At 38.7% G+C, this 24,113-nt stretch overlaps 3 protein-coding genes and 1 pseudogene across 8 annotated transcripts; 1 reads left to right on the top strand and 3 right to left on the bottom strand.

The window, feature by feature from the left end:
• Positions 1-3,606: 3,606 nt before the first annotated feature.
• Positions 3,607-5,634, bottom strand: LOC137937151 (oligopeptide transporter 1-like; annotated as a pseudogene).
• Positions 5,635-8,941: 3,307 nt separating this feature from the next.
• On the bottom strand, positions 8,942-13,539 carry LOC137936009 (oligopeptide transporter 1-like). Of its 4 annotated transcripts, none has more exons than XM_068780491.1 (8): positions 13,429-13,539; positions 13,029-13,361; positions 11,566-12,011; positions 11,379-11,476; positions 10,375-10,947; positions 10,035-10,302; positions 9,770-9,952; positions 8,942-9,673 (listed from the first exon to the last, which is right to left on the bottom strand). In XM_068780491.1, the coding sequence occupies exons 2-8, from the start codon at positions 13,099-13,101 to the stop codon at positions 9,053-9,055; spliced, it is 2,262 nt and encodes a 753-aa protein (XP_068636592.1). In that variant the 5' UTR covers positions 13,102-13,361; positions 13,429-13,539; the 3' UTR covers positions 8,942-9,052. The 4 variants fall into 4 exon arrangements, with proteins under 4 accessions (XP_068636592.1, XP_068636596.1, XP_068636595.1 ...); XM_068780495.1 differs by having other exon boundaries at positions 11,566-12,008; XM_068780494.1 differs by having other exon boundaries at positions 13,029-13,339.
• A 1,461-nt stretch (positions 13,540-15,000) lies between these two features.
• LOC137936012 (phosphoglycolate phosphatase 2-like) lies at positions 15,001-18,195 on the top strand. Of its 2 annotated transcripts, none has more exons than XM_068780500.1 (11): positions 15,001-15,178; positions 15,261-15,328; positions 15,530-15,622; positions 15,719-15,790; positions 16,007-16,078; positions 16,283-16,342; positions 16,566-16,618; positions 16,934-17,031; positions 17,118-17,217; positions 17,881-17,984; positions 18,094-18,195. In XM_068780500.1, the coding sequence occupies exons 1-11, from the start codon at positions 15,073-15,075 to the stop codon at positions 18,192-18,194; spliced, it is 927 nt and encodes a 308-aa protein (XP_068636601.1). In that variant the 5' UTR covers positions 15,001-15,072; the 3' UTR covers position 18,195. The 2 variants fall into 2 exon arrangements, with proteins under 2 accessions (XP_068636601.1, XP_068636600.1); XM_068780499.1 differs by having other exon boundaries at positions 15,527-15,622.
• A 91-nt stretch (positions 18,196-18,286) lies between these two features.
• LOC137936010 (CBL-interacting serine/threonine-protein kinase 23-like) lies at positions 18,287-21,676 on the bottom strand. 2 transcript variants are annotated; one of them, XM_068780496.1, is made up of 14 exons: positions 21,001-21,676; positions 20,855-20,917; positions 20,695-20,766; positions 20,414-20,521; positions 20,253-20,333; positions 20,100-20,153; positions 19,893-20,018; positions 19,712-19,801; positions 19,502-19,624; positions 19,287-19,406; positions 18,945-19,058; positions 18,737-18,787; positions 18,471-18,545; positions 18,287-18,373 (listed from the first exon to the last, which is right to left on the bottom strand). In XM_068780496.1, exons 1-14 carry the CDS (start codon positions 21,175-21,177, stop codon positions 18,314-18,316), a joined length of 1,314 nt encoding a protein of 437 aa, XP_068636597.1. In that variant the 5' UTR covers positions 21,178-21,676; the 3' UTR covers positions 18,287-18,313. The 2 variants fall into 2 exon arrangements, with proteins under 2 accessions (XP_068636597.1, XP_068636598.1); XM_068780497.1 differs by having other exon boundaries at positions 20,888-20,917.
• Between the last annotated feature and the right edge of the window lie 2,437 nt (positions 21,677-24,113).

Genomic DNA, 24,113 nt, shown 5'->3' with positions numbered 1-24,113 from the left:
AGCTTATTTTTTTAATTAAAAAGTTAAATACAACTATCTTCTAAAGTTACATCTATCAGAGTATTTTATGAATAAACTCATTCTCTTGTTTCCACAACATTTTCCATTATGTGCACTAACACAAGAAAGTATTTTCCACTGTAATTTCCATTGATCACACTAACACAAAAAATTAATTCGCTTTTACTTTCCATTTCACTTTCACTTTAAAGGTGTAGTAACCCCCTCACGATTAATTTGTATGGCACGGTAAGGCCCCAAGAAACCATTGTGTTGGCCGACAAATCGAATGAATTGAGTCTCTGACTCGTTGCTCAATTGCTGACTCAATGGACTCAGTCAACAAGATGGGACAAATCATATTCTGATACCATAAGAATGATCAGATTTTATATTTAATTAAACTATGTATAATTTGTACCATAGCCTTTCGATAAGATGAGATGAATACAAGTCATGGTATTATCTACATACACCTGATATATAATAGTTCTCTCTTATTCAACTTCATTTTTATATTCTGTACAAAATGTTTACTTCCATAAGCCGAGATTGCAAACTCGGCCGAAACAGAGCTTCAAGACTATCTATGGGCACGAGGTGGTAAGGGCGGATGCATCAACCTTGTCTTTGAAATCTAGATACTATCTTTGAAATTTTTTACCTATGGTTGTCGACCTCCCTATTTATAAGGGAATTTAATTGACTCTTGGAAATAGTTAAGAAATGGACATCTCTGGTTGACAACTTGGCAGGACCATAAACCAACCCTATTGCCAACTTTCCACACCACTCCCATCCAAAAAACTTCGGATGTCTTTGTCTTTAAAGATTTAGTCAACTCCGATCCCAAATGGAAGTAATCTCTCTTGTGTGTCGTTTTGGCAAACCCATAAAAGATGCAGTTAAAAGAGTTATCCAACACAGAGCTCATCACTTGATTGTGCCTGGTAATTTACCCACTAAATATGTGCCTAGTTACCTCACAAAATTCCACCCCACTAACCCATCTAATTATGATGGGAGAAGGATCAATGTGGGGAGAGAGTGACATACAAATTGTAAAAAGCCAAACTAAAAAAATTGGTTGTAGAGCAAAAGAGGTAGAGGTAGAAGTGTTAGTGGTAATCCTATCCTATATGATCCACACTATAGATATTGTATCTACTTCAATAGGAATAACCATATGGTAGAGACGGGTTGGAAACTCCATGAAAACCTAAGTGGGACACTACCAATCAAGCTTCAACAAGTGAGACAAAGGACAAAGGACAAAAGGTAAACTATAAAGCTCCACAAAAATCAAGAGTTTGTTGAATTCTACTTCCTCTACTCCTCTTGCCACAATTGCTATAATAGGTACATATTCGTCTTCTTATATAGTTCTTCCCCTTGGATTATTGACATAGGAGCTTTCAAATATTTGACTAGATGAATTAGTTATTGTCCTCTTTACCTTCTTGCCTGAATGACCGGTTTGTATCAATTGTTCTTTACCTTCTTGCCTGAATGACCGGTTTGTATCAATTGTTCTTTACCTTCTTGCCTGAATGACCGGTTTGTATCAATTGTTGATGGATCTCAAACCAAAGTTGAAGGCATTGGGTCAGAGCATCCATCACCATCTCTATCTCTTTCTATTGTTCTCTATGTGCCGCAAATTTCATTGAGTCTTTTGTTTGTAAGTGAGTTAGCTACGAAGTTTGGTTTTTGTGTAACCTTTTTTCATTTCATTGTGTTTTTTTAGGACCCACGGACCAATCATGTGATTGGGGGAGACCATGAACAAGGAAGATTTTATTTTTAAACAACCATATCATTTCACCTATGGCAACATCAGATCAACAAAATGTACAGTAAGCATAATAGGCTTGACCACTCTTCTTTACATAGTTTGTGGACCTTAGGTCTTCCTTTGAAGTATATCACAAGTTTATCTTGTGGAATATACCAATTAAGTAAACATCTAGAATTTCCTTTACTTTTTTTATTCAGATGATACAATCAAAACTCCAATTGCATTGGTACATTTTGGCATTTGGGGACCATTTCAGGTGTATAATGTTACTCAATTTTCAAATGTTTTATTATTTTCATGGAAGATTATACTTGGGTTACATGGTTGTTTCTCATAAAAGAAAAATCTAAACTTCGCTTTATTTTTAAACCCTTTTGTTGTAATGGTTTGAACTCAATTTCAATCAAAAGTGAAAGTTCTTTAATTTGATAACACACGAGAATGTCTCTCATTTGATCTCTAACTCTTTTACGATAAACAAGGCATTATACATTAGATTTCATGCGTTTAACACCTCAACAAAATGATGTTGCCGAAAGAAAAAAATAAACATCTATTAGATGTAGCATGTGCCTTGTTACTTATCATGAATATTCCTCATTTTTACTGGTTTGTTACCTTATTAATCAGTTACCCTCCAATGTGATTTATAATGTCTCTCCCTATTGAGCATGTTTCCTCGATGATCATGTTTTTTCTCTACAACCTAGGACTTTTGAATATGTGTGTTTTGTTCATAATTTATAATGTAGTCAGACTAAACTTGACCTCAAACATTCAAGTGCATCTTTCTAAGATATTCAAAACTCAAAAGGGTTATATATGTTCTTAACCAATTTCTAAGAAATTTTTTGGTTTGAGACAATAACACGCTTGCCAAAGGGACACATATTCCTATGCTTGTTGACCTTAGCAATGGTTACAATGTGAATAACATAAACTGAATTGGCACCATAATGAGCAAAGGTGGTAACCAAGACATGTTCTTTCATGTTGAAGGGACCTAGTTCAATAATAATGACTAACCCATGATTGGAATCCTAATAGATTTCTTGGGAGGAATGCTGCCATCAACTTTTCGACAAGAAGGATGATGATCGATGTAGATACAGTGCTGATATAAAGTCGGTTCCAATGTTCTAAAGGTTAGGACAAGAAGACTAGTTGTTGGTGGCTCAGTTGGGTGGTTTTCGAATCCTTTCTCTATGGAAGTATAAGAAGTTAATCTTTCATGCATGGTATTTGTTGGCATGAAATCCTCCAGAGGAGGACTTCTTCCTCCATCGAGTTGTCTTCCAGATCCGTAAAAATAGATGAAAAAGTCCTCCATAACATCAGAGGCGGATATGATCCTAGATACCAAAGAAAATTAACAGTAAAATTTTGTAAATGTTTGAAATCGAGATGAAAGAAAGACTTTACCAAAAAACCTACACTATTTTGGCTCATTGCCTCTCTACTTTCAGTATTGTCACTTTGAGATCAACCTCAATTTGTTATCTGGTAATACTAGTGAGAGTGCATTTTGTTTAATTTTTTTTCATCAGAGTGGTCTTAGGTTATGGAATCTTATCGTTCAAGTATCATTTTGTGTTGAAGTGAAGAAAGGAAAAGAAGAAAATTCCTTAGGCAGAAAAAATTGAATCAAAATTATGCTGATCTACTAGATTAAGTATAAATAATTGACAAGAACACAAATAACACAAACCATGATGTTATTCGATGGCCATGGCTTCATAAGCCTCAAACAAACTAAATTCTTCCTCATCAAGGAACCTTAAAAGAAAAGATTAATACACTTTGGACCATCAAGTAAAAGTGGGGCAACCTTTTGCCTCAACGCCAGGAGCAGTAGGGCAGATCGCCAAAGAGCAATGGTCACCCACATCCAAACCCCACCATTGCATCCCATTGATGTTATAAGATTGTAGAGCGAAGTAAACCAGTATTCCCATGAATGCTGTACCAGCATCAAGTGCTGCAGAGAGAATGTAAGTGTGTCGAGCCCACCACGCCTTGTACCGTCTATAAACGTAAAAATTGAAGAAGACACCGACAATTCCCCAAGTGATGTAGTTCACTGCTCTACCAGGAGGCATACCAGCGGTTGCACCCAAGATGATAGGCATGTGAATGAGCTTGATCCACTTCTTTTCAGGGTAAGCCCTAGAGAGCAACCACACCGGAACCGGTGCAAGAAGGCCGATAAGGAAAAAATAGTTCAACTCCGGGTACACACCGAGACTTCCGAACATGCGAAGAGGACCGATCAAGCCCCATATAATGGAGGCATTGTAGAAGACATCATCTCCAGGGCAAGTCCAGGGGCTCCCTGTGGGGAGCTTATGTGGGTCACATATGAACTCTACTGTCTCTAGTAGCCACCATGCAGCTCCAAAGTAAATGGCTGATGATATCAATGTGCCTACCAACTTTTGTAAAGGACATCAAGAAGATTGGTTAGAAACAGGGTTAATTTGATCAATATAAGCATATAAAAATCAACATTTACCTGAACCCAAAACATAGCTCTTGGAGGAATCTTCATGTAAAGTCCCAGCTTGAAATCTGAAAGAAACATGATAGCCTGTGACATGCTTATGTAGCCATAGGTCTTGAAAGCCACATTTGCAAGAGGCTTTCCAGGGTATATGTAACCGATGATCAGCTCTGTAATTACATTTAGCCCAGGTTGCTACAAAAAAAAAAAAAGGAAGATGGATCAATATGAAGATGAAGAACTCAAAAAGATGAAAAGTTTAGTTTGATCATCAAATACTAACTTGATTTGTTGTGGCTGTGATGATGCCAATGGGTAAAGTGAAGAAGAAGGCTACACCGCAAGCTAGTAGAATTCCCCAATATGGAAGCTGCAATTGCTTGCCGAAACCTTCGCAAGTGAAAATGGCAAGAGCTACCATGGAAATCAAGATCAAATGAAACCACCATTGCGGAACAGATTCATAGTTTTTGTTCATCAGTCTCGTGTGAATGTCTCCGAACTGATCCTTGGCCATTTCTGTAGTTCGTTTCCATAACTGAAGGATGGTCCTGATAGAGGGAGAGATTCACGTCGGTAAGCATCGGTTTAACTTAAAATAAAAAATCCGAAAGCCAAACGGGCATGAAAAACTCACTTTCCATGGAAGAGAGCAACATGAGAAATAGTTGCAGTTAAAGTAGCAAAGCTCAACCCGTAGCTGAAAGCAAAGAAGACACTCAGATAGATTTTGCTGTAGTCATTGTAGCCGTCGATATCTAGCGTGAAAGTCTCCGGATCAATGACTCGACTAGTGTTATAAGGGTTCCCGTTAACATCAAAGACATGGGACGAGAAGATTGGGAATCGCTTCGCCTCGTACCAATTCCCCCAGTAAGAGATCGGGGTTAATACGTAAAGAATTAAGAAGAAACCAATCATCACATTAAAAATGGCAAACGCAGGAGTGGCTAAAGGAGATCCAGTGAAGCCAGAAATGGTGGACCAATCGAATCCCATGGAACCAATGCCAAGACCAAACATCCCAGACCCAATCTGCTGAGCAGTCACCGAATTCTTCCATATCCAACAGACAAAAGAGAGAGCAGTAATGGATGGGAAGAGATAGTTGGGAACAATATAATACGCAAAGCTACAAACTAAGACGATGAGGAAGAACTGCAGCTTTGTCAATCCTCCCTTTGGCCTAATATCCACTTCGTGAAGTGCCCTATCAGACAAAGCAAACGTAAGCATGGTATAGCAGAAGAAGAAAAGTGTCTGAGACTGAATTGAATTTCAAAAGAATAACTCACCTGAAGAGTGAAACTTGAACCAGAATGGAAGGCCACCACATGTAGGGAGAATCGACAAGATATTTCCTGAATATACCAGCCCATCCATAACCTAACATCTGCGTGGTTTGAGATAGTAACATGCCCGCCAAAGGATGCATATTCCGGTGATAGAAGGCCTTAGTAATGGTTACGATGTGAACGGCATAAACAGAATTGGCACCACAGTTGGCAAAGATGGTGATCAAGACATGCTCTTTCATGTTAAAGGGACCTGGGTTCAATGAGAATGACCAACCCGTAAATGGAACCCTGATAGGTTTTCTGGGAAGGGTTGCAGCCATCAACTTCCCGATAGGAAGGATGACGATTTGTACGGAGACGGAGCCTATGTAAAGCTGGTTGTTCCTGTAGCCAAAAAACTTGTTCACAAACGCCAAACAGGCACAAGAGATGATCCCCAAGAACCATGTTCTAAAAGTTAGGACAGGAAGATTCGGATCATCTGTGGTTGAAACTGTGAGTCGTACTTCTTCGATTGGGCTGTTTTCCAATTCTTCCTCTGCAAAAGCGTAAGAAGTTAAAATCTTTCAAGCAACAATGCAAGAGATAGCTTTACCTTAAAATAGATTTCCTTAGGCACGGATTCTCGAAATGGTTATGATATTTCGGATTGGAAAGACGAAATAAATGGAGAATCATTAGTTTCACAGGATGATCAACGAGAGAGAAGCAAGAGCAGCAACTAGTACCGTAAAAGAAGAAATTCTTGAAATCGATTACAAACTAGCTTAGCTATAATGATAGGCTTCAAAGCACGAACGCTTGTTTTGAGTTAAAATCACTATGACAAGAAATCACAACGAAAACATGGTTAACGCTTCAGTCGAACAGACAACCATAATCATCCATGCATCCAGAGTAGCCGAAAAAACTACGAGAACATATTATGAATGAAATGTTAAGAGAGAGTGCGTCCTTACCTTTTTTTGTTACATCAAGTTCAGATTCCGATTTTCCACCAGATGCCGCCATCTCTCAATCTGGATTGCAGAAAGTGATCTCCCGACGGAGAGGTGGCGGGAGAGGTCGATGGGAAGAGAGGATGTGTGGGGCAGCTATATAGCTTTCACTGGTTGCATTGCAGCATTAAATGCAGGTATCCCTTCCTTTTTCTTATTTTTTGGAAGAACTTAAAATAGAGGAGCATTTGAAAGGAAAGAGAAGTTGTTCCTTCCAACTAAAAAAGCCATTATTAAGGAAAAGATAGGTGTCTCATCCATACAAGGAAAGATTCGTTGGTAGAGCGGAAGTATCAAATATGCGCAGTCGTCTTCTCCGTTAGATGATTCTGGCTGTCTCGGAGATTCTTACCTCCAATAAAAACTGACGGTTCTACAGTATCCAAATTTTGGTAACCGCTGGCTGTTTAGGAGATTCTTACCTCCAAGAAAATCTGACGGTTCTACAGTATCCAAATTTTGGTAACCAAAGGGCAAAAAACCAAAGATCTCATTCCCTTTAGCATCTTTTTTAGGACGAATACGTTTCATCTTCAATCATGGGCAGATACATTGAACCAAAATGTTCTGGAGTTTCCAGTATAATCGGAAATGCTCGAGAATTTCCTGGGAAACGTTCGCGTCAACCCTGGAAGAAGGCACTGTTCCATTATTTGATGAAAAAGAAAGAAAGAAAGACGACGAAAAATTTATATTAACAAAATATCAAATATTTTATGAGTAAAAATATCTAACTTTTTGGTCGATAAAACGAGTCACTACCAACAACAAGGCAGAAATACATATTCTGAAATTATATTAGAAAATTTTACTATATTACCCTTTTTTTTTACAAATATTAGCATAAATACTCAACTTCTAAACTTAATATAAAAAATATCCTAATTTAACCGATCAACTGCACAAGTGTACAGTCCAAGGTGACACATAAACTTGACCGCTTGCTTGGCACCACGTCATATAGAATTGCTGTAATATTAGAATGATTGAAATTTTTTACTAAATTTTATTAATTACTAAGCATTAATAGTAAAATTAAAATAGTAATTTGGTTCATTGAGGAAATGCAACTTTTCAATTCGAATAATCGAAATAACTAATGATTTCAAATCGTATTTCATATTTGAGTTCTCTTAATAAAATAAGAGCCAATGAATCGGAAACAATTAAATTAATAAAAAAATGTTTTATTTTGTGGAACATACGTATCAATATGCATGGATCATACCTTTCATACCACTTCCAATTACTATACTCATAGGATTGGGGCTTCTACTTGTTCGCCGTGTGTTGGCTTTTCCTAGTGTTGCATTGCTAAACATAGCGTCGGGGTTTTTATTTATGTCAATACTAATCACTACTATTGGGATAATGGTTCTTATTTATAGTGACATTATCTGTCTCACGATCAAGGGTATTTGAGATTTTTTGCTTATATGAGTTTTTTCAATGCTTGCATGTTGGGATTAGTTACTAGCACTAATTTGATACAAATTTATACTTTTTGGTTACTATTCGACAATGTCTCAATTGGGTTATATTATGTTAGCTTTGGAGGACAGGGGGCACTAAAAGTAGTTCGTTCTATAGATTGGTATGGATTTGTTACAAATTCAATTTTACCTGTTAGTATAGCCCTTTTTTGGAATAATTATGGCATACCTTTTATATGGTTCCATTTATTCATCTTTTTAGAGTTTGGACTAAGTTAATTCATTTGTGAAAATGGGTCTTTAGAGAATTTTTTTAGATCGGATAATAAATGCGATACACAATTGGTCAAATAATCGTGGTTATATAGACGTTATTTATGAGAGATAACTATTTGGGAATATAAGAGGATTAGTCGAACTAGTTCTTTTTTTTTATAGGTGACTAATTGATGGAATTACAAATGCAATTGTAAATATAAGGTAATAAAACATGTACCGATAAATTAGATATTTAAACACAAAATATATTTTTTTTTGAATAATTTTTTAATTAAAAAAATTTTAAATCGATAATAAAAGGTGTTAAATATGTAAGAATATGATTTTATAATTAATTAATATGTGAAGTTTATATTTTTTATATTATACAACATAAGGTAGTAAAATATGTACCAACAAAAAATATTGTATTAAATTAAATAATATCTTAAAACGATAATGTAAGGTATTAATTACATTAGAAAAATATTTTTTAAATAACTAATTATCAATTTTTTAATTTTTATTATATTAAAGTGAAGGTAACTAAATGAAATACGTAAGATTTTTAAAAACAGAAATTAATATTTTTAAAATATTTTTTAATTATAAAATAAATTAAATCAATAATAAAAAGAAAATCAAAGACAAAAAGGTAATCTTAGTGCAGTACTTACTTGGCATAACGATAAAAGGGTGATTCGATGACATACCCCCACCGTTCGAATGGGACTGTCAATGAATCTACATATTTTGGTGGAAGGACATCAAAGTGTAGGACAGCCTTTGGCAATCACTCCTGCTGCAGTAGGACATCTTGCCAGTGTGCAATGGTCATCAACCTCTAACCCCCACCACTGCATCCCGTTGATGTCCTTGATTTGAAGAGTAAAATACACCAGAACAGCCATGAACGCAACCCCTGCATCAAGCCCTGCGGAAAGGATGTAATTGTGGCGAGCCCACCACGCCTTGAAATACCTGTACACGAAATAGTTGAAGAAGATGCCCACCATCCCCCACGTCAAAAAATTCACTGCCCTGCCGGGAGGCATGTTGCCTGTCGCGCCTAAAATGATCGGCATGTGGATCAGCTTGATCCACTTCTTCTCCGGGAACAACTTGGTAAGCACCCACACTGGGATCGGAGCCAGAAAGCCGATAAGGAAGAAATAGTTCATCTTTGGGTATAAGCCCAGATCTCCAAACATCCGGCGGGGACCAACCAGGCCCCAAATGATGGAAGCATTGTAGAACACATCGTCCCCCGGACATGTCCACGGACTGCCTTCCGGGAGCTTTGACGCGTCGCATATGTTCTCCACTGTCTCAAGCAGCCACCAAGCCGTTCCAAAGTACACAGATGATGCCACCACTGTGCCCACTAGCTGTGCTCGGACGTATTCAAATACAGTAAATTAAACTTAGAATCTGAGCTACTGGTTTTATTTTGATGAGACTTGAGAAAGAAGCTCTACTCCTACCTGAACTACGAACATGGACTTCGGTGGGATCTTCATGTAGTGCCCGAGCTTGAAATCTGCAAGAAACATGACCGCTTGCGACATGCTTATATACCCGTATGTCTTGAATGCAACATTAGCGAGCGGCTTGCCGGGATATATGTAACCTATGACCAGCTCTGTGATTACATTCAGTCCAGGTTGCTGAAGACACGGAAGAGACAAAAGGATGAACGATGATATATAGAAGAACCTTCATTTGGTTATTAATGGTAGAGAGGCTCACTTGATTCGTAGTAGCTGTTATGATCCCAATAGGTAGAGTGAAAAAGAAAGCTAGACCACAAGCAAGCAAAATCCCCCAGTAGGGAAGTTGCAGTTGTTTGTTGAAGCCCTCACAAGCAACAAGGGCCAGACCAATCATGGCTACCAAGATGACGTGAAACCACCATTGAGGCACAGACTCATAGTTCTTCTTCATCAACCTTGTATGGACGTCTCCATACTGATCTTTGGCCAGCGATGTCGTTTGGCGCCATAATCGGACGATCGACCTGCGCATTTCGACAACGATGATGCGTGGATGCTATGCTTAATTTGTTAAGGAGGTAGATATGAATACTCACTTTCCATGGAAGAGCGCGACGTGTGAAATAGTTGCGGATAGAGTCGCAAAGCTCAAACCATAGCTGAAAACGAAGAAGATGCTGAGATAGATCTTGCTATAGTTATTGTAGCCATGGAGGTCGAGTTGGAAGCTTTTGTCATCCATGACGCGAGAAATGTTGTAAGGGTTGCCGTGACTGTCGAATACATGAGAGGAAAAGATGGGGAACTTCTTCGCCTCGTATGAATTAGTCCAGTAGGCGATGGGAGTCAAGACGTAAACGATTAAGCAGAACCCAACCATGATGTTGAAGATTGCGAATGCAGGAGTAGCCAGGGGTGAGCCTGTAAAGCCAGCTATTGTGGACCAGTCGAACCCAATCGATCCGACACCGAGCCCATAGATGCCAGAACCTATCTGTTGAGCAGTGATGGAGTTCTTCCATATCCAGCAGACAAATGACAGAGCAGAAATGGAGGGGAAGAGATAACTGGGGACAAGATAGTAGGAGAAGCTGCACACCAAAACGATTAGAAAGAATTGCAACCTGGTGAGGCCTCCCCTGGGCCTTTTATCGGCATCGTGGAGTGCCCTGCAAGATCGACAAAATTGTAGATGATTATAACTCTTCATATGTAGGACTCTACCTAAATTACTCACATATAGAACCACAAAAGAAGGGTTACACACGCTAGGTGGAGTGTTAAATAATAATCCTAAATGGATTAGTGAATACAAAAAGAATTTATTAGTTGGAAAATAGATTTCCTAAGTGGCTAATCATTATAGGATAGACCTTGGACCCAACTTTACATTATATCAGATCAGGTACTTATATGTGAGCCTCCACCCAAGTTATCTACTTGTAAACCACAAAAGAGGACATACACCTAAACTATCCATTTATAGAGCAAAACTAGGGCCTCCACCTAAAAAAATTTATCTAGGGGTACACCTAAAACTGAAAATAACAAATAACATTGGAGGCCCAACTTAAAAGAGAGGGAGTAAGTCCATGCAGACCTGAAAAGGGAAACTTGAACTAGGTTTGCGGGCCACCACATGTAAGGAGAATCTACAAGATACTTCCTAAATATTCCCGCCCAACCGTATCCCAGCATCTGCATTTTTCACATATTTAGACGTCAAAACCAGAAAATTAATGGATGTCGCTGTAAGGGATAAGAAATGACAGTAAGAAATCCCAAACCTGGGTCGTCTGTGCCAACAGCATGGCAGCAAACGGATGCAGATTCCTGTGATAAAAAGCCTTAACGATTGTAATGATATTGACAGCATAAACAGAATTAGATCCTGAATTAGCAAAAATGGTGATGAGGACGTGCTCCTTTAAGTTGAAAGGTCCGGGATTCAACGAAAACGACCACCCTACAACTGGAACCTTCACGCGCTTCGCCGGAAGGGTCGCCGCCATCAGTTTTCCAATGGGAAGGACCACAATCTGTGCCGATACAGAGCTTATGTAGAGACTGTTCTGTCTGTATCCAAAGAACTGATTCACAAACGCCAGAATGATGCAGCAGCTGAGCCCCAGCACCCATGTCCGAAATGTCAGTGCTTGCAGAGATGGGTCGTCCGTGATCGGAACTGTTAGCCGAACTTCCTCAATCGGATTGTCGTTGATATCCTCTTCTTCTGATGCTAACCAAATGATCATTAGACACTGAAATGCCAAATCATATATATATATATATATATAATCCAAATCCTAATTAGGAAAACCTCTCAAACTCACGATCCGTTTCTTCTTTAATCTATCATAAAAGTGGTCCAGACTCAGAACAGTGACGATTCAGAAGAATCTTTACGTGCCAGATTTTTCTTAATAATTTACTGAATAATCGTCCTGCTCGTTATATGCTTGCGGTGTCAGCCATGTGAGCACTTGGTCAGTGCTTCTTCAGCAAGTTGCTCTTCTTCCGCAGAAACTTCTCCAGTGTAAAAGAGTAGAAGATAAGGAACACCCGTTTATTTCAATATCTTTCAATGTTTCAAGGGGAGAGACAAGACAGAAACAGAATAAAAATTAGAATCCGAAATCCAAATCCGGAGGGAAGGTCCGGCCGAAACGGTGAGTGACAGAGGGATCCTCCACTAAAATCCGGCTTATAATTAAGGCAGTCTAACTACCTTGACTAAATCAAACAAACCAGTGAAGAAACGTAAGAAGGAATGGTTACGACTAAGGGGTGGTGTGTGAAAACTACACTCATTGTGGGCCTGATGCATTTATTGTAGTTGGAAGCATTTGGTGTGCCAGCTTCTAATTCCTATTTTGGACGTGGTGATCCTTCTTACTGGCTGTTTATTTTGTAAAATCGTACTTAACGCGCAAGCAGATTCTCCAATGCACTTCCCTGAGATCTCAGGGAAGCTTGCAAGACAGATTTTGTACGCATAATTTTCTTCTTTCATAAGATAAGCAATGTCAAGACGAAACCAGCTTTTTAATTTTCAATCCTGAGATAATCGACTCCGTAAATAATCTGAAAACATGAAAGAGAGCAAAACGGAAAGCCGAATCTAAGCAGTCCCGGACGTTTTTGGATTCTGCATAGAGACGATGAGCAAAAGAACAACTTCCGTCCAGCATTAGAGCAGAGAAAATCTAATACTATGCGTATGTAAAAAACTAAGACGAAGGTCACTCACCGGTTCTCGCCGCTGAGTCGTTGTACTGTAGGGCTGCCGTCCTGTCTTCTCCGGTGGCGCAAGATCGCACCATCTCGCTGCTCTCCGGAAAGCGGGAAGGAGGTAGTAGTACAGACTATCGAGAAAAAAGATAAAAAGGGCAGCTCCGCTGGCGTTATATATATAGTACGCTAGCTCTGCATTTTCAGCCGCCTTGCTTAATGTTGAAGATCCTGCCTTACTGATTGATAATCAATTAAGAATCATTGCCGCCTTCCTTGCAGTGTGGAATTTGATTATCCGTTACAGGAGCTAATCAAGCCTACCTCCCTCTGCCTCAACAATCAGAGATAACTGGAACCAAACAATTTTATTCTTATATGGGATGATTCGCAGAAATCAAACGCGGATAGATTCAAACCTGATTTAGTCTGGGACTGTAATGTGAACGAGGATCCACGATACGACTCGTGCGTGAAGAGGACAGTGACGGAATTGATTTGGGGAATGGAGTCTCCGTCTTCGTCGTCGATATCTTGGGGATCTCCTAAGTCAGTTAGAGATTCTTAGAATCTTGATTTTTATTTTCTTACTTTATACCATTTAATGCGAAGTTGTGACGCTAAAGTATGAAGATCGGGTGGGAATTTTGTAAATTTTTAAATAATATAATTGAGATGCGCATGTGCCATGGCCCTGCATGAAGATAAATTGCCCATACCCACACATGCCAGCACAATTATATATATATATTAGATGAAACCAGTTTTTTTTAATATAAGTTACATCGTATAAAACATTATCTTAAGAGGGTAAAAACGGTGTTTCTATGTGATGAAAATATCTTATGAAGCACAAAAATTAGGAATCAGTAACAATCAACAATGACACACTGCCAAGTTGCAAAGTTCGGACTCCAATTGGAATGTGGGGCACCGCACATGCAGCGGTCAGTTGAGCCCCACGTGGTGTGATCCTATTGGATACAACTCTCTTAATTTCTTCTGTAATTAATGTGGATAAAAATAATAGAGTCAACCTATGGGATTCGGATTTTGATTGATGTAAAGTATACCGGAAAGAACTTTATTGAGTTAGTACTTAAATAAATATGGTTACTTTTATTATAAGTAATTTAATGTAATATTAAAATATATTAACATAATAAATAATTAAATAGGCTATGTTATTAATAATACAATAATTATGAATTAAAAATAAACTATTAATTTATTTAAATATAAAATTGAAAAACAAAAATATATACTTTTATTATGTCTAGATATCTTAATTATCACTCTTAAATTATTAATTTAATATAGTATTAACAGTAATGAATAGAGGTATAAGGTGAGGTTGCAAGGTGGTTTAAGTTTATTAAAACTTGCCTCAACTAGTTGAGTTGTCATCCTTAATTGGATCGGATCATTGATCTTGCCACATTGAGTTAAATTTTTTTAATTATTTTTAAATGTGTAATAAATGATTTATAATTATTGCTTTTATAACCTTAATTGTATATTCAAATACAAAAATTCATTTTTAACTATTCCATCAAGTTTTGATAAAACTGATGTTATATTCATCTATTATATTTAAATTCCTAAAGTTGTAATTAAAATATTTAACATCACATTACTTAAAAGAGCATGAAGCTCATTCAAAATACTTTCAAATTAAACGGAACCAAACCGGGTTTGAGCCGAGCTCGAGCCATTCACAAACGGGCCCGATTCGATGCCATCCCTACCTCTGTATGTGTGAACAGATCAACCAGTTTTGGATCTGGTTCTACCAATTGATTCAATCTGGTTTCCGAACCTAGTGGATGTTGGAATCAGCCATCAGGACCGTATATTCCCCATTTTAATGTTGAAGCCAATGGCATTCCTGTGGTTCTACAAAAACTATGAGGGTCTTTCAGGTATCCGTCATCGTGAGAATAAATCGGCAGCGCTCGCTCCGGAATCTGGAAGCGAGTGGTCCTTCCTTCTTCTCTCCTCTCTTGTTTCTGTTGCGTCGCGCGCTCGTTCTCTTCCCTTTCGGCTATCAAACAGTTGTCGTAATGGCGGCTGCCGATGGTGGCGTTGCTGTAGCTTCTCGACTCCTAACGGCTGACAATGTCACAACGCTCTTGGACTCGACGGAAGCTTTTCTTTTCGATTGCGATGGTCAGAAACAAAAATAACTTTTGTCTCTTTATGTCGCTCTTTTTTAATTCTGAATCAATAATCTGGATTTTTCATCTGATAGGCGTAATCTGGAAGGGTGAGACGCTAATCGAAGGTGTGCCAGAAACATTAAAGATGCTCCGATCCAGGGTAAAGGTTTTCTGTTTGCTTAATTTGAACTCCGTAATGAGAACGGAACATTCGTTATGATTTGACTGATTTTTTTCTTGTAAGCGTCAGCTGCCTCGATGTAACACCGCCGGGCTTTTTGTTCACCTCTTCAAAGTCAGGGGCGTTTTGTGTGTTCTGCTGTCTAGATCGTATTTTTCAGTTTCTTTCGTCTTCTAGCAGGGCAAGAAGATAGTTTTTGTGACAAACAACTCTACAAAGTCCAGAAGGCAATATGCGAAGAAATTCCAAACGCTTGGATTGTCAGTTTCTGAGGTGCTATAGACAATTATTTGCTAAATATATTCGCATGTTCCAGTTGTAAGTTATCCGATGTGATACAGATTCTCTTCTCCTACAATACACGTGCAGGAAGAGATCTTTTGTTCATCATTTGCAGCAGCAATGTACTTGAAGTCTAAGAACTTTCCCCCGGAGAAAAAGGTTAAAAATTCCCCTTTCCATTTTTTTTTTCTTTTTCTATGGATGCATTAAGATTTAAGAGGCACCTTATTTTTTGTAGTTTTTCTATTTCGCTCTCTCGCTCTCCTTGATCTCTGAAAAGACTCATGTGAATCACTGATTTCACTCCAGAATTCATATGCTTCACATGTTTGTCTCAAACTGCCTGATAGCAAATAAAATGGATCCTCTGTGCAGGTATATGTCATTGGCGAGGAAGGAATATTAGAAGAACTCGAGCTCGCTGGTTTTACAGGTCTTGGTGGTCCTGTAAGTCTGTACATTTTGTCCACAAAATTAAGCCTGTTGAACCCCAAACTAATGAGGAAACTCAATGTTTTACCAATCATGTTTATAACTATGCATTCACTATTGATCATTTCAGTTAGAAATAAAAGCTAAAAAATAAATTGAATATATGAACTACCACGTTCTCGTTGAAATGAAAAAAGTCTAATTATGGACCCGCCGCAGGATGATGCCAACAAGGGAGTGCAGCTGAAACCAAAGTTCCTATTTGAACATGACAAGAACGTAATTTCTCATCAAATTCTTTCATTTTTGCTCATATTGCTTTTGTATTGTCCCCTCTCACCTGGCTCTGGCAGCACAATCAGAAATTCCCAGGTTTCCATTATGTGAAGCACTGGGAAGGAGCATACTTTGATCCTCTACTGTACCATCTGAATCTATAACACTTGCAAAAAGTTTGGATATCTCAAATACCTCACCAATACGAATATTATCTATTGTCCAGGTCGGAGCAGTGGTTGTTGGTCTCGATCAGTACATCAACTACTACAAGCTCCAGTGAGAACCTAAGTCACTTACATCAATTACTTTCATGCTTCCGTTAGGTTAAATTGTTTTGTCTATAATAAAGTTAATAAAGGAGATTAGCATCAGGCAACACATTAAGATTAAAGAACAATCATAATCACCTAAAACATGTTAAAGTGTCAAGCAACTGCTTTGTTTGATATTTTACACAATAGCTTCACTTCAAATTAACACAAAGAAATGATCGGGAAGCTCTACATATAGGTCTTTATGCACTAGGCTATGAATTGTTAAAATGATGTAATACTTTGCCTGGCAGTAAGACTTAGAAATGTGAACTGACAGGTATGGAACTCTATGCATTCGTGAGAATCCAGGATGCCTTTTTATTGCTACCAATCGTGATGCGGTTGGGCATATGACTGATTTGCAGGAATGGCCAGGTCATTTCATGTTTCTCAGCCTCCTGTACAGCATTTTCAATTGAAAGGATTAGCATCTTACTAACAAGCTTCCTTCAGAATTTCAGGAGCAGGGTGTATGGTTGCTGCCATATGTGGATCAACTCAAAAGGAACCTATTGTTGTTGGGAAGCCATCAACCTTTATGATGGAATTCCTACTAGAACGGTATGCAGAATATATTTGCTGTACGGTTTGTAACAGATCTGAAATACCAGTTGAAATAATAGAAAATTAAATATTATACATTATCATTAAACCAGGATTGGACTAGCTGATTGAACCTGGTGCTACTTACCAGTTTCCATATTCAGGCCTGAAAATAAAAGACCTGGGGAATGAGAAAAACCTGACAAAGCCAACAGTCTCACACTGTTTGACCACCCCCTTGTTCAATTACATAAAGATGGTCGAGGGGCAAACTTTCCTAGGTCCTCAAAATAAAAGACCTGGGAAATGAGAAAAACCTGACAAAGCCAACAGTCTCACACTGTTTGACCACCCCCTTGTTCAATTACATAAAGATGGTCGAGGGGCAAACTTTCCTAGGTCCTGAAAATAAAAGACCTGGGAAATGAGAAAAACCTGACAAAGCCAACAGTCTCACACTGTTTGACCACCCTCTTGTTCAATTACATAAAGATGGTTGAGGGGCAAACTTTCCTAGGTCCTCTCTGTCTCTCTTGCCCCATGCCCCGCTGCCATCCCTATTTCAGTGCATTCCGTGACAAACCCATCATTGCACACTAGATGTTGTTTTAGAAAAAATGTTCTTATGATCCAAACATTTATCTAATTAGTTATATATGTAATCCACTCTTTTTACCACAGGTTTCAGATTGATACCTCAAAAATGTGCATGGTTGGTGACAGATTGGATACAGATATTATGTTTGGACAAAATGCAGGATGCAAGACCCTTCTTGTTCTTTCGGGTTAATACTTCTTCAGAAAATCCCCCATCCAGCATGTTTCTGCCAACATTTAAGAGATTTATTAACGCCACATTTAACCTAATATTCTTCAATATTTTCGTGCAAGCAGGCGTAACAAGTTTATCTATACTACATGACTCTGCCAACAATATCCATCCAGATTTTTACACAAGCAAGGTATCTGATTTTCTTGAATTCAATAAAGGATGATGTATGAGCTTCTTTATATTATTAAACTGAGGAGAGATAATCCATAAGTTCTGGGTTTACAAATAATCAACAGCTATACAAGATCAGTCTTTCCTCGAAGCCATCACATGCATTTTTTATCATGACAGCTGCCTTGTCAACAAGACATCTTGCAGAGTTGAAGCGTATTTCTCATAAAACTGCATAATGTTAGAAGATAAAATGTTTTAGACCGAGTCAAGGCTATCCATCAATTTTTTTGTTTAAAATGAATTAGAAAGTAAACAGTAACCATACCATGTCAAATTCTTGAGCATTTCCTTCTTCTTTCTTCATTTCAATTACAGATAGCGATGGAGAGACTTCGAAAACCTTCAAAAAAAGAAAAAGACGTTAGCAATGGTGCTTTCAAACCGGCTTACTTGAAACTTGAGAGCGAAGAAACAAGATAATTCATCCTGAATGCAACTTCTTGGTGTTTAAAGGGTAGAAAAGAGTCTCTAAGAGCCACCTAGAGTAAAAAATCAATCTAAATGCATGAGCTAAAAAAATCAAACAGACACCTCAGCAGAGATTACAAGTTGCCCTGTTTTGCTGCTTCCTTCCAGCCTCATCTACGACACAACAAATTGAAGCTAATCAGTCAATTGTTCCAAAAAAAATGAAGGATATGTTATATAAATGAGAAAACATATGTAAAAAAAGTTTTTTTTCTTTTTAGAGCAATATGTCAATAAATCCATATAACATTTGCAGACTTCGCCACCCCACCTTGTAATCTCGTGTTCTAACAGAAAAGCCCAGAGGTTTTGCCGTATCCTTCATCATTGTCATAACATCAGATGTGGAAATTTTCATGGAAAATCTTATCTCTCTCCTCGTGTCCTAGTGAAAGAGAAAAAATTCACTGGATGAGAAATCTATACTCTGAAACCGCATTAAGATTGTAAAAACTGGCAGGATTTTTATGTCGTTTGAAAGGTGATAACCACACAGAAGCACCCCATAAAGAGAGGACAAGTAGATGATTGATTAGCAACCTCAGATATTAAAACAGCACAAACGAGTCATGATAAATTTATTTGAACAATTGACAAGGAATGAAAATAGAACCTTTTCCTTTTCAAAAAGCCCAGAGAGATTAAGCCCCTCGGATTGAGAAATGATATCAAATGCATTCAGAACCAAGGGTTTTCCTCCTTTTGATTCCTTGTGCTTCACTATATCTTGATCCTAACAAAAACAAGAGCATCCGTTAGCACTACAATTTTTTTTATTAAATCCACCTTTAACCCAATTTACAGTGAAAGGAAAGACCATCAACTCACATCTTGATTGGTAAACAGAAAATCAATCTCAGCAAAATGGACATCCTTCCTCTCCAAGAATTTTGCAGGTTTATAACCCTTTGAAAACCACGAGCTCTCAATTATTTGGGGAATACTAATCCTCTACACAAAAAAAAAACCCTTCTCAGAATAATCCACATGAATTAACTTTCCTGAAGTTATGGGTGATAAAAGAAAAGAGAAAGGTACATTTTTTGGATTTGGCTCTAGTACTCTAATGATCAGTCTGCGAGCACCCGATGAAAACCATTCAGGACAAGTAAAGTCTGCTTTATATATCTGCAAAGAATAAGATGATAAGGCAATTATATTTCACAGACTGGCAACAAAATCAATTTAAAAAGACAAGTAGGCCGCCATTAGAAGTCACCTTCTTGTACAGGTTCATGACATTAGGCTCATCGAAAGGTAAGTAGCCCGCCATGAGAACAAAAAGCACGACGCCGCACGACCACAAATCTGCTTTTGCGCCATCATAGCCCTTATCTACAAGCACCTGCGCTTTACCCACTCGGTGAAAAACCTCTTTTCAAGAACTTTTGTAAGAAACCATAAGAAGCTTGAGCAGCCGGTTCACCTCTGGTGCAACGTAGTTGGGCGTTCCACAGGTAGTATGTAGCAGTCCATCTTCCTGAAAAAGGAGAAGACTTATGATTAGGGGCTCTGTACTGGATATGGAGAAGACGTGACGAGAAAACCATTCGGAGAAGGGATGGATGGAAGAACATACCCTTACTTGCTGGGACAATGCACTCAACCCAAAATCTGAGATTTTAAGATTGCCATCTTCATCGAGTAGCAGATTCTCTAACTGCATCGGTTTAATCAGTTAGGAAAAAACTCTACAAAATTAAGGGTTCAAACAAAGTAACTGTTTAAGATTAAACGAACCTTTAAATCTCTGTGATAAACTCCCTTTCGATGACAATAATCAACAGCATTTATAAGCTGCTGAAAGAACTTCCGTGCTGCTTCTTCGCTTAATTTCCCTTGCTTGGCCTGAAAACGTCGCGAAATCCAGTTGAAAATTAATCGCTTGTGTGTGATTAATGATCAATGTCAAAAGCTCTAATAAATCAACTCGAAACTCAACCCCGTAAAACAAGAGAGCGCTCCCTTTCCCCCAAAAGACGAGAAAGAAAAAATTTCTCAAAGCGGCAGATGCTACTTACTACTTTGCTGAAGAGCTCTCCCCCTGTTACATATTCCAAAACAAAGTAAATTTTCGTCTTGCTGGCCATCACCTGCAATACCAGCTAAAAATATCAATAAATTCCAAATACAGAAGAAAACTGAAGAATAAACATTACCAAGGGAAGCGAAGTAACAGACCTCAAAAAGATGAACAACATTGGGATGGCTTACCAACTTCATAGTTGAGATCTCCCTTTTAATCTGGTGAAAAAGAACAGTAAAAATAAGAAATAATTCATGCAAACTATGACATGGTTCGCTAGCACAAGTACCGAACCACCAACCTGCTCCGTCATCTTATCCTTCACTACTCTTTCCTTATTGAACACTTTAATCGCCCTCTTCACACCCGTCTCCATATCCCTCGCCAGATAAACTTTTCCGTAGGTGCCTTCTCCAAGCACTTTTCCAATCTCGTATTTCCCTACTCGATTCCTTACATTTCTACTCCCTCTACTCATTCTCCACTCACCCCCCAACTATCTGTCCAAGACCAGAAAAAAAAAAAAAAAAAAAAACGACGGACAAGCGAAGCAAAACTAATGAAATAGCTGTACTCTTTTCAATCTCTGGAATCTGGAGGGTCGAAAAACCGCCATTGTTTTACTACCACGGGGAAGAAGCCAGGTGTGGACATCATGGAGGAAAAAGAACAAGTGGATAGTAGAAAATGAACTAGGGGGGGGCCTTTGGACGGAGATTCTCCGTTTTTTTCTTTTCTTATCAGAACCCAGAGATGGTTTTGGAAGGGACGGAGAACGGTTTGTAAGAAGAGGTTCCAAATCGCAATTTCACGTTTGTAATCTACCGCTTCGTTTATTTTCGGCCGCTCAGGACTCCGAGAGAGGAGCAGAGGCGGTCTACAGAAAGCAACAGAGATGATTTTTTTGATTTTCCGGTAGTTATTGCAGGGAAAAAACTAAGATGAGACCCACCTGTTGTGCTTCTCACCCAAATACTCACATATTTTTTTGTCTTTTTCAGTATGGGCTTCAAACTATTTCATTTTTTCGCCACCACCGCTGGGACCCGAAGCGTCTCAATTTAACGAGTAGTCACTGTAGAGCCGTCAGTGCATTTATCGTCATTGGGCAGCACGATCCGATATCTTCTGTCGTTGTCCCCCTGGTAAGTTCTCGCATAAAGAAATCAATAAAATGTCTCTCTCTCTCTCTCTCTCTCACAAGTCACACCCCTTCTTCCCGTCTCCACTCCTGTTTCTGTAAGTTGACGGTTCCCCACATTCGTCCATGGCGCTATCGAAATCGATAGGATCACTCTGCTCGTTGGCTGGCCTTTCTCCCTCGCAAATAAAGCTCGGATTTCTGCTGCAATTATCTTCGGAAACGACAAGGTGTACCTTCTCCGCGCACACGTCGCTCTACGACAAAACAAAAAGAAAAACTAAAAAGATCTTGAGGTTGGAATCTAGAAAAGCATGATTAGGTATCGCCTCCATGTTTGAGTCATGGTTTCCGATTTTCGGGAAGATTCCGGGCCTTCTGCTAGAGTTTAACCGGGACCCTAGATGCTCAGCGCAAGTGAGAGCGGATCTGAAGAAATTTCGGTAGATCAAAAAGTTGCCTATGCTTGAGACTGAAACAAATTGAAAGGATTTAGTGTCGCGTGTACTACTCCGAGTCCGACGCCATACGCGAGGCTTTTTCGTCTGCTACTGTTAAAAGCAAAGCACGCCCTTCTCTGATAAATGAATTTTCGCCGCCGTCCATGGTTTCGTCTCACTTGGAATTCTCGCGGCAATGGCGGAACCTCTCCGGCAGGTAACAACTCAAGTGTGTCCTAAACGCGAAGAAATGATGGCCATTATGGCCGGCCAGCCCCGCCCCATTTGTTCGGAGAACATCCTCACGTGTTTCCTGAGATATGCAACCGTCTCAAGGAAAAAATGACAAATGGCCAAACCCTCCGTTTCAAAGAGCTTCATATGGCGTAAGTCTCTCTCTCTCTCTCTCTCTCTCTCTCTCTCTCTCTCTCTAGGTTGATTTAGCCCAGTTACAATAGATCCAGTCGTAGCTATCAGATTAAGTTAACTCAGTGCTTCGAGTGAAGGCCAAAGTCTCCAACGGCCAAATAAAAATTTTCAGGTTCTCACATGGGGAACAAAAAACGAAGGGTTAAGAGTCTGCTTAGTCGAAAAGGGCCTTCATCCTTGACCGCTTGGCAACGGAGAGGTCAGCGCTCCTCTCCGAAGAAAAACCCCTTTTCCGCCGGCGAGGAATTCTCCTGTTTTCAAAATTTCATTCTACCGGCTTATTAGGGTTTGCGCCTAAATAACATTTCTTTTGAACAGCATGACTCGTACGGCATGATTCTTTTGAACACGTACATGGCTGGCCAGTACGAGGCATTTATTTGATTCTGTATTTGTTGATTAGTGAGAAATTGGAGACGTTCTTACGACAACATAAGGTTAAAACGCGTCTAGCAATATCGAAGAACCAAATAGAGGGGCCAATTTCCGCGGCTAACGAGCCAATCCACACAAGTTCACTATCAGAGGTAAAATTTAAATTCAGATAGCACTCTCGGTAATAATTTTTGGTGCCCTGTATAGATAACATTCAATACACTAGTTCAATCAGTAATTACACAATGGTTTTGCGATAAAGAATTTAATAATTCCAGTCAATACACATTGCAAAAGACGCATCCCCACCCAGGAGGTTCCTGATCTCTGCAATAGTATCAAGTGGTTCCAAGACAGGAATAATGGCAAGCGACAGAAGAAAGCATGCATTGGACACCACATCAACCATTGTTTATAAATATGGTCAGCTCATAGGAAGTTTCAATATATTTCAAAGCCTCTGAAAACATTCGAACAACACCATAGGACCTTACCAGGACATTTACTTTCAGAAAGCGATCAGCTTCTTTTGAGGGAGTACCAATTTCAAAAAAAAAAAAAAAAAAAAAAAAAGACCATGAACTGACTCTGGACTCATCTCAATATTTTTGGACATGGATATCTTTTATAATAAAACCAATAAAGATGAATAAGGCCATGGCCATAGAGACTTACAACAACAACACCAAATGTAAGTTGTGCATTATCAAATCACTTAAAGAGTTACAGAGTACTTGTCAAATTAAGTTGAAGAGGTTTTTTTAAGACTGAAAATTGATATTTACAGACAACCACTTTCATTTTTACCATCTATATGAATGTTCTAGAACGAACATAATCAGAACTGAACAATTTAAATCCATTGCCATCTGCGTCCTCCAGTTAATCTAAGGACAATAGGAACATTGTGCAAGAACCAAATCCTAAGCACTTCATTGTGAGCATACAACCCAAAGACTAAGAAATCCTCTAACTTGAGGCCCCAACTATATTATTGACCATCTTACAACCCCAGTGCACCAAGAAGTA

This window comes from Aristolochia californica, unplaced genomic scaffold (assembly GCF_029961685.1).
Source record: "Aristolochia californica isolate CCGP_79_NKW_82.1479 unplaced genomic scaffold, dmAriCali1.0.hap1 SCAF_7, whole genome shotgun sequence".
Lineage (NCBI taxonomy): Eukaryota > Viridiplantae > Streptophyta > Magnoliopsida > Piperales > Aristolochiaceae > Aristolochia > Aristolochia californica.
The sequence above is the reverse complement of the archived record's forward strand: the minus strand, read 5'-3'. Positions and strand labels throughout refer to the sequence as shown.

Bases quoted from the DNA above. Each gene is read 5' to 3' on its own strand.
- LOC137936009 (XM_068780492.1), bottom strand. From the start codon at position 13,101: ATGGTGCGATCTTGCGCCACCGGAGAAGACAGGACGGCAGCCCTACAG. The intron at 12,012-13,028 runs GTGAGTGACCTT...GGTTAGCATCAG, and splicing joins CGACTCAGCGGCGAGAACCG to AAGAAGAGGATATCAACGAC. The intron at 10,303-10,374 runs GTGAGTATTCAT...CGAAATGCGCAG, and splicing joins GTCGCGCTCTTCCATGGAAA to GTCGATCGTCCGATTATGGC.
- LOC137936010 (XM_068780496.1), bottom strand. From the start codon at position 21,177: ATGAGTAGAGGGAGTAGAAATGTAAGGAATCGAGTAGGGAAATACGAG. The intron at 20,522-20,694 runs GTAAGTAGCATC...CGACGTTTTCAG, and splicing joins GAGAGCTCTTCAGCAAAGTA to GCCAAGCAAGGGAAATTAAG. The intron at 18,546-18,736 runs GTGTCTGTTTGA...CTTTTTTTGAAG, and splicing joins AACTTGTAATCTCTGCTGAG to GTTTTCGAAGTCTCTCCATC.
- LOC137936012 (XM_068780499.1), top strand. From the start codon at position 15,073: ATGGCGGCTGCCGATGGTGGCGTTGCTGTAGCTTCTCGACTCCTAACG. The intron at 15,623-15,718 runs GTGCTATAGACA...ATACACGTGCAG, and splicing joins TTGGATTGTCAGTTTCTGAG to GAAGAGATCTTTTGTTCATC. The intron at 16,079-16,282 runs GTAAGTCTGTAC...GACCCGCCGCAG, and splicing joins TTACAGGTCTTGGTGGTCCT to GATGATGCCAACAAGGGAGT.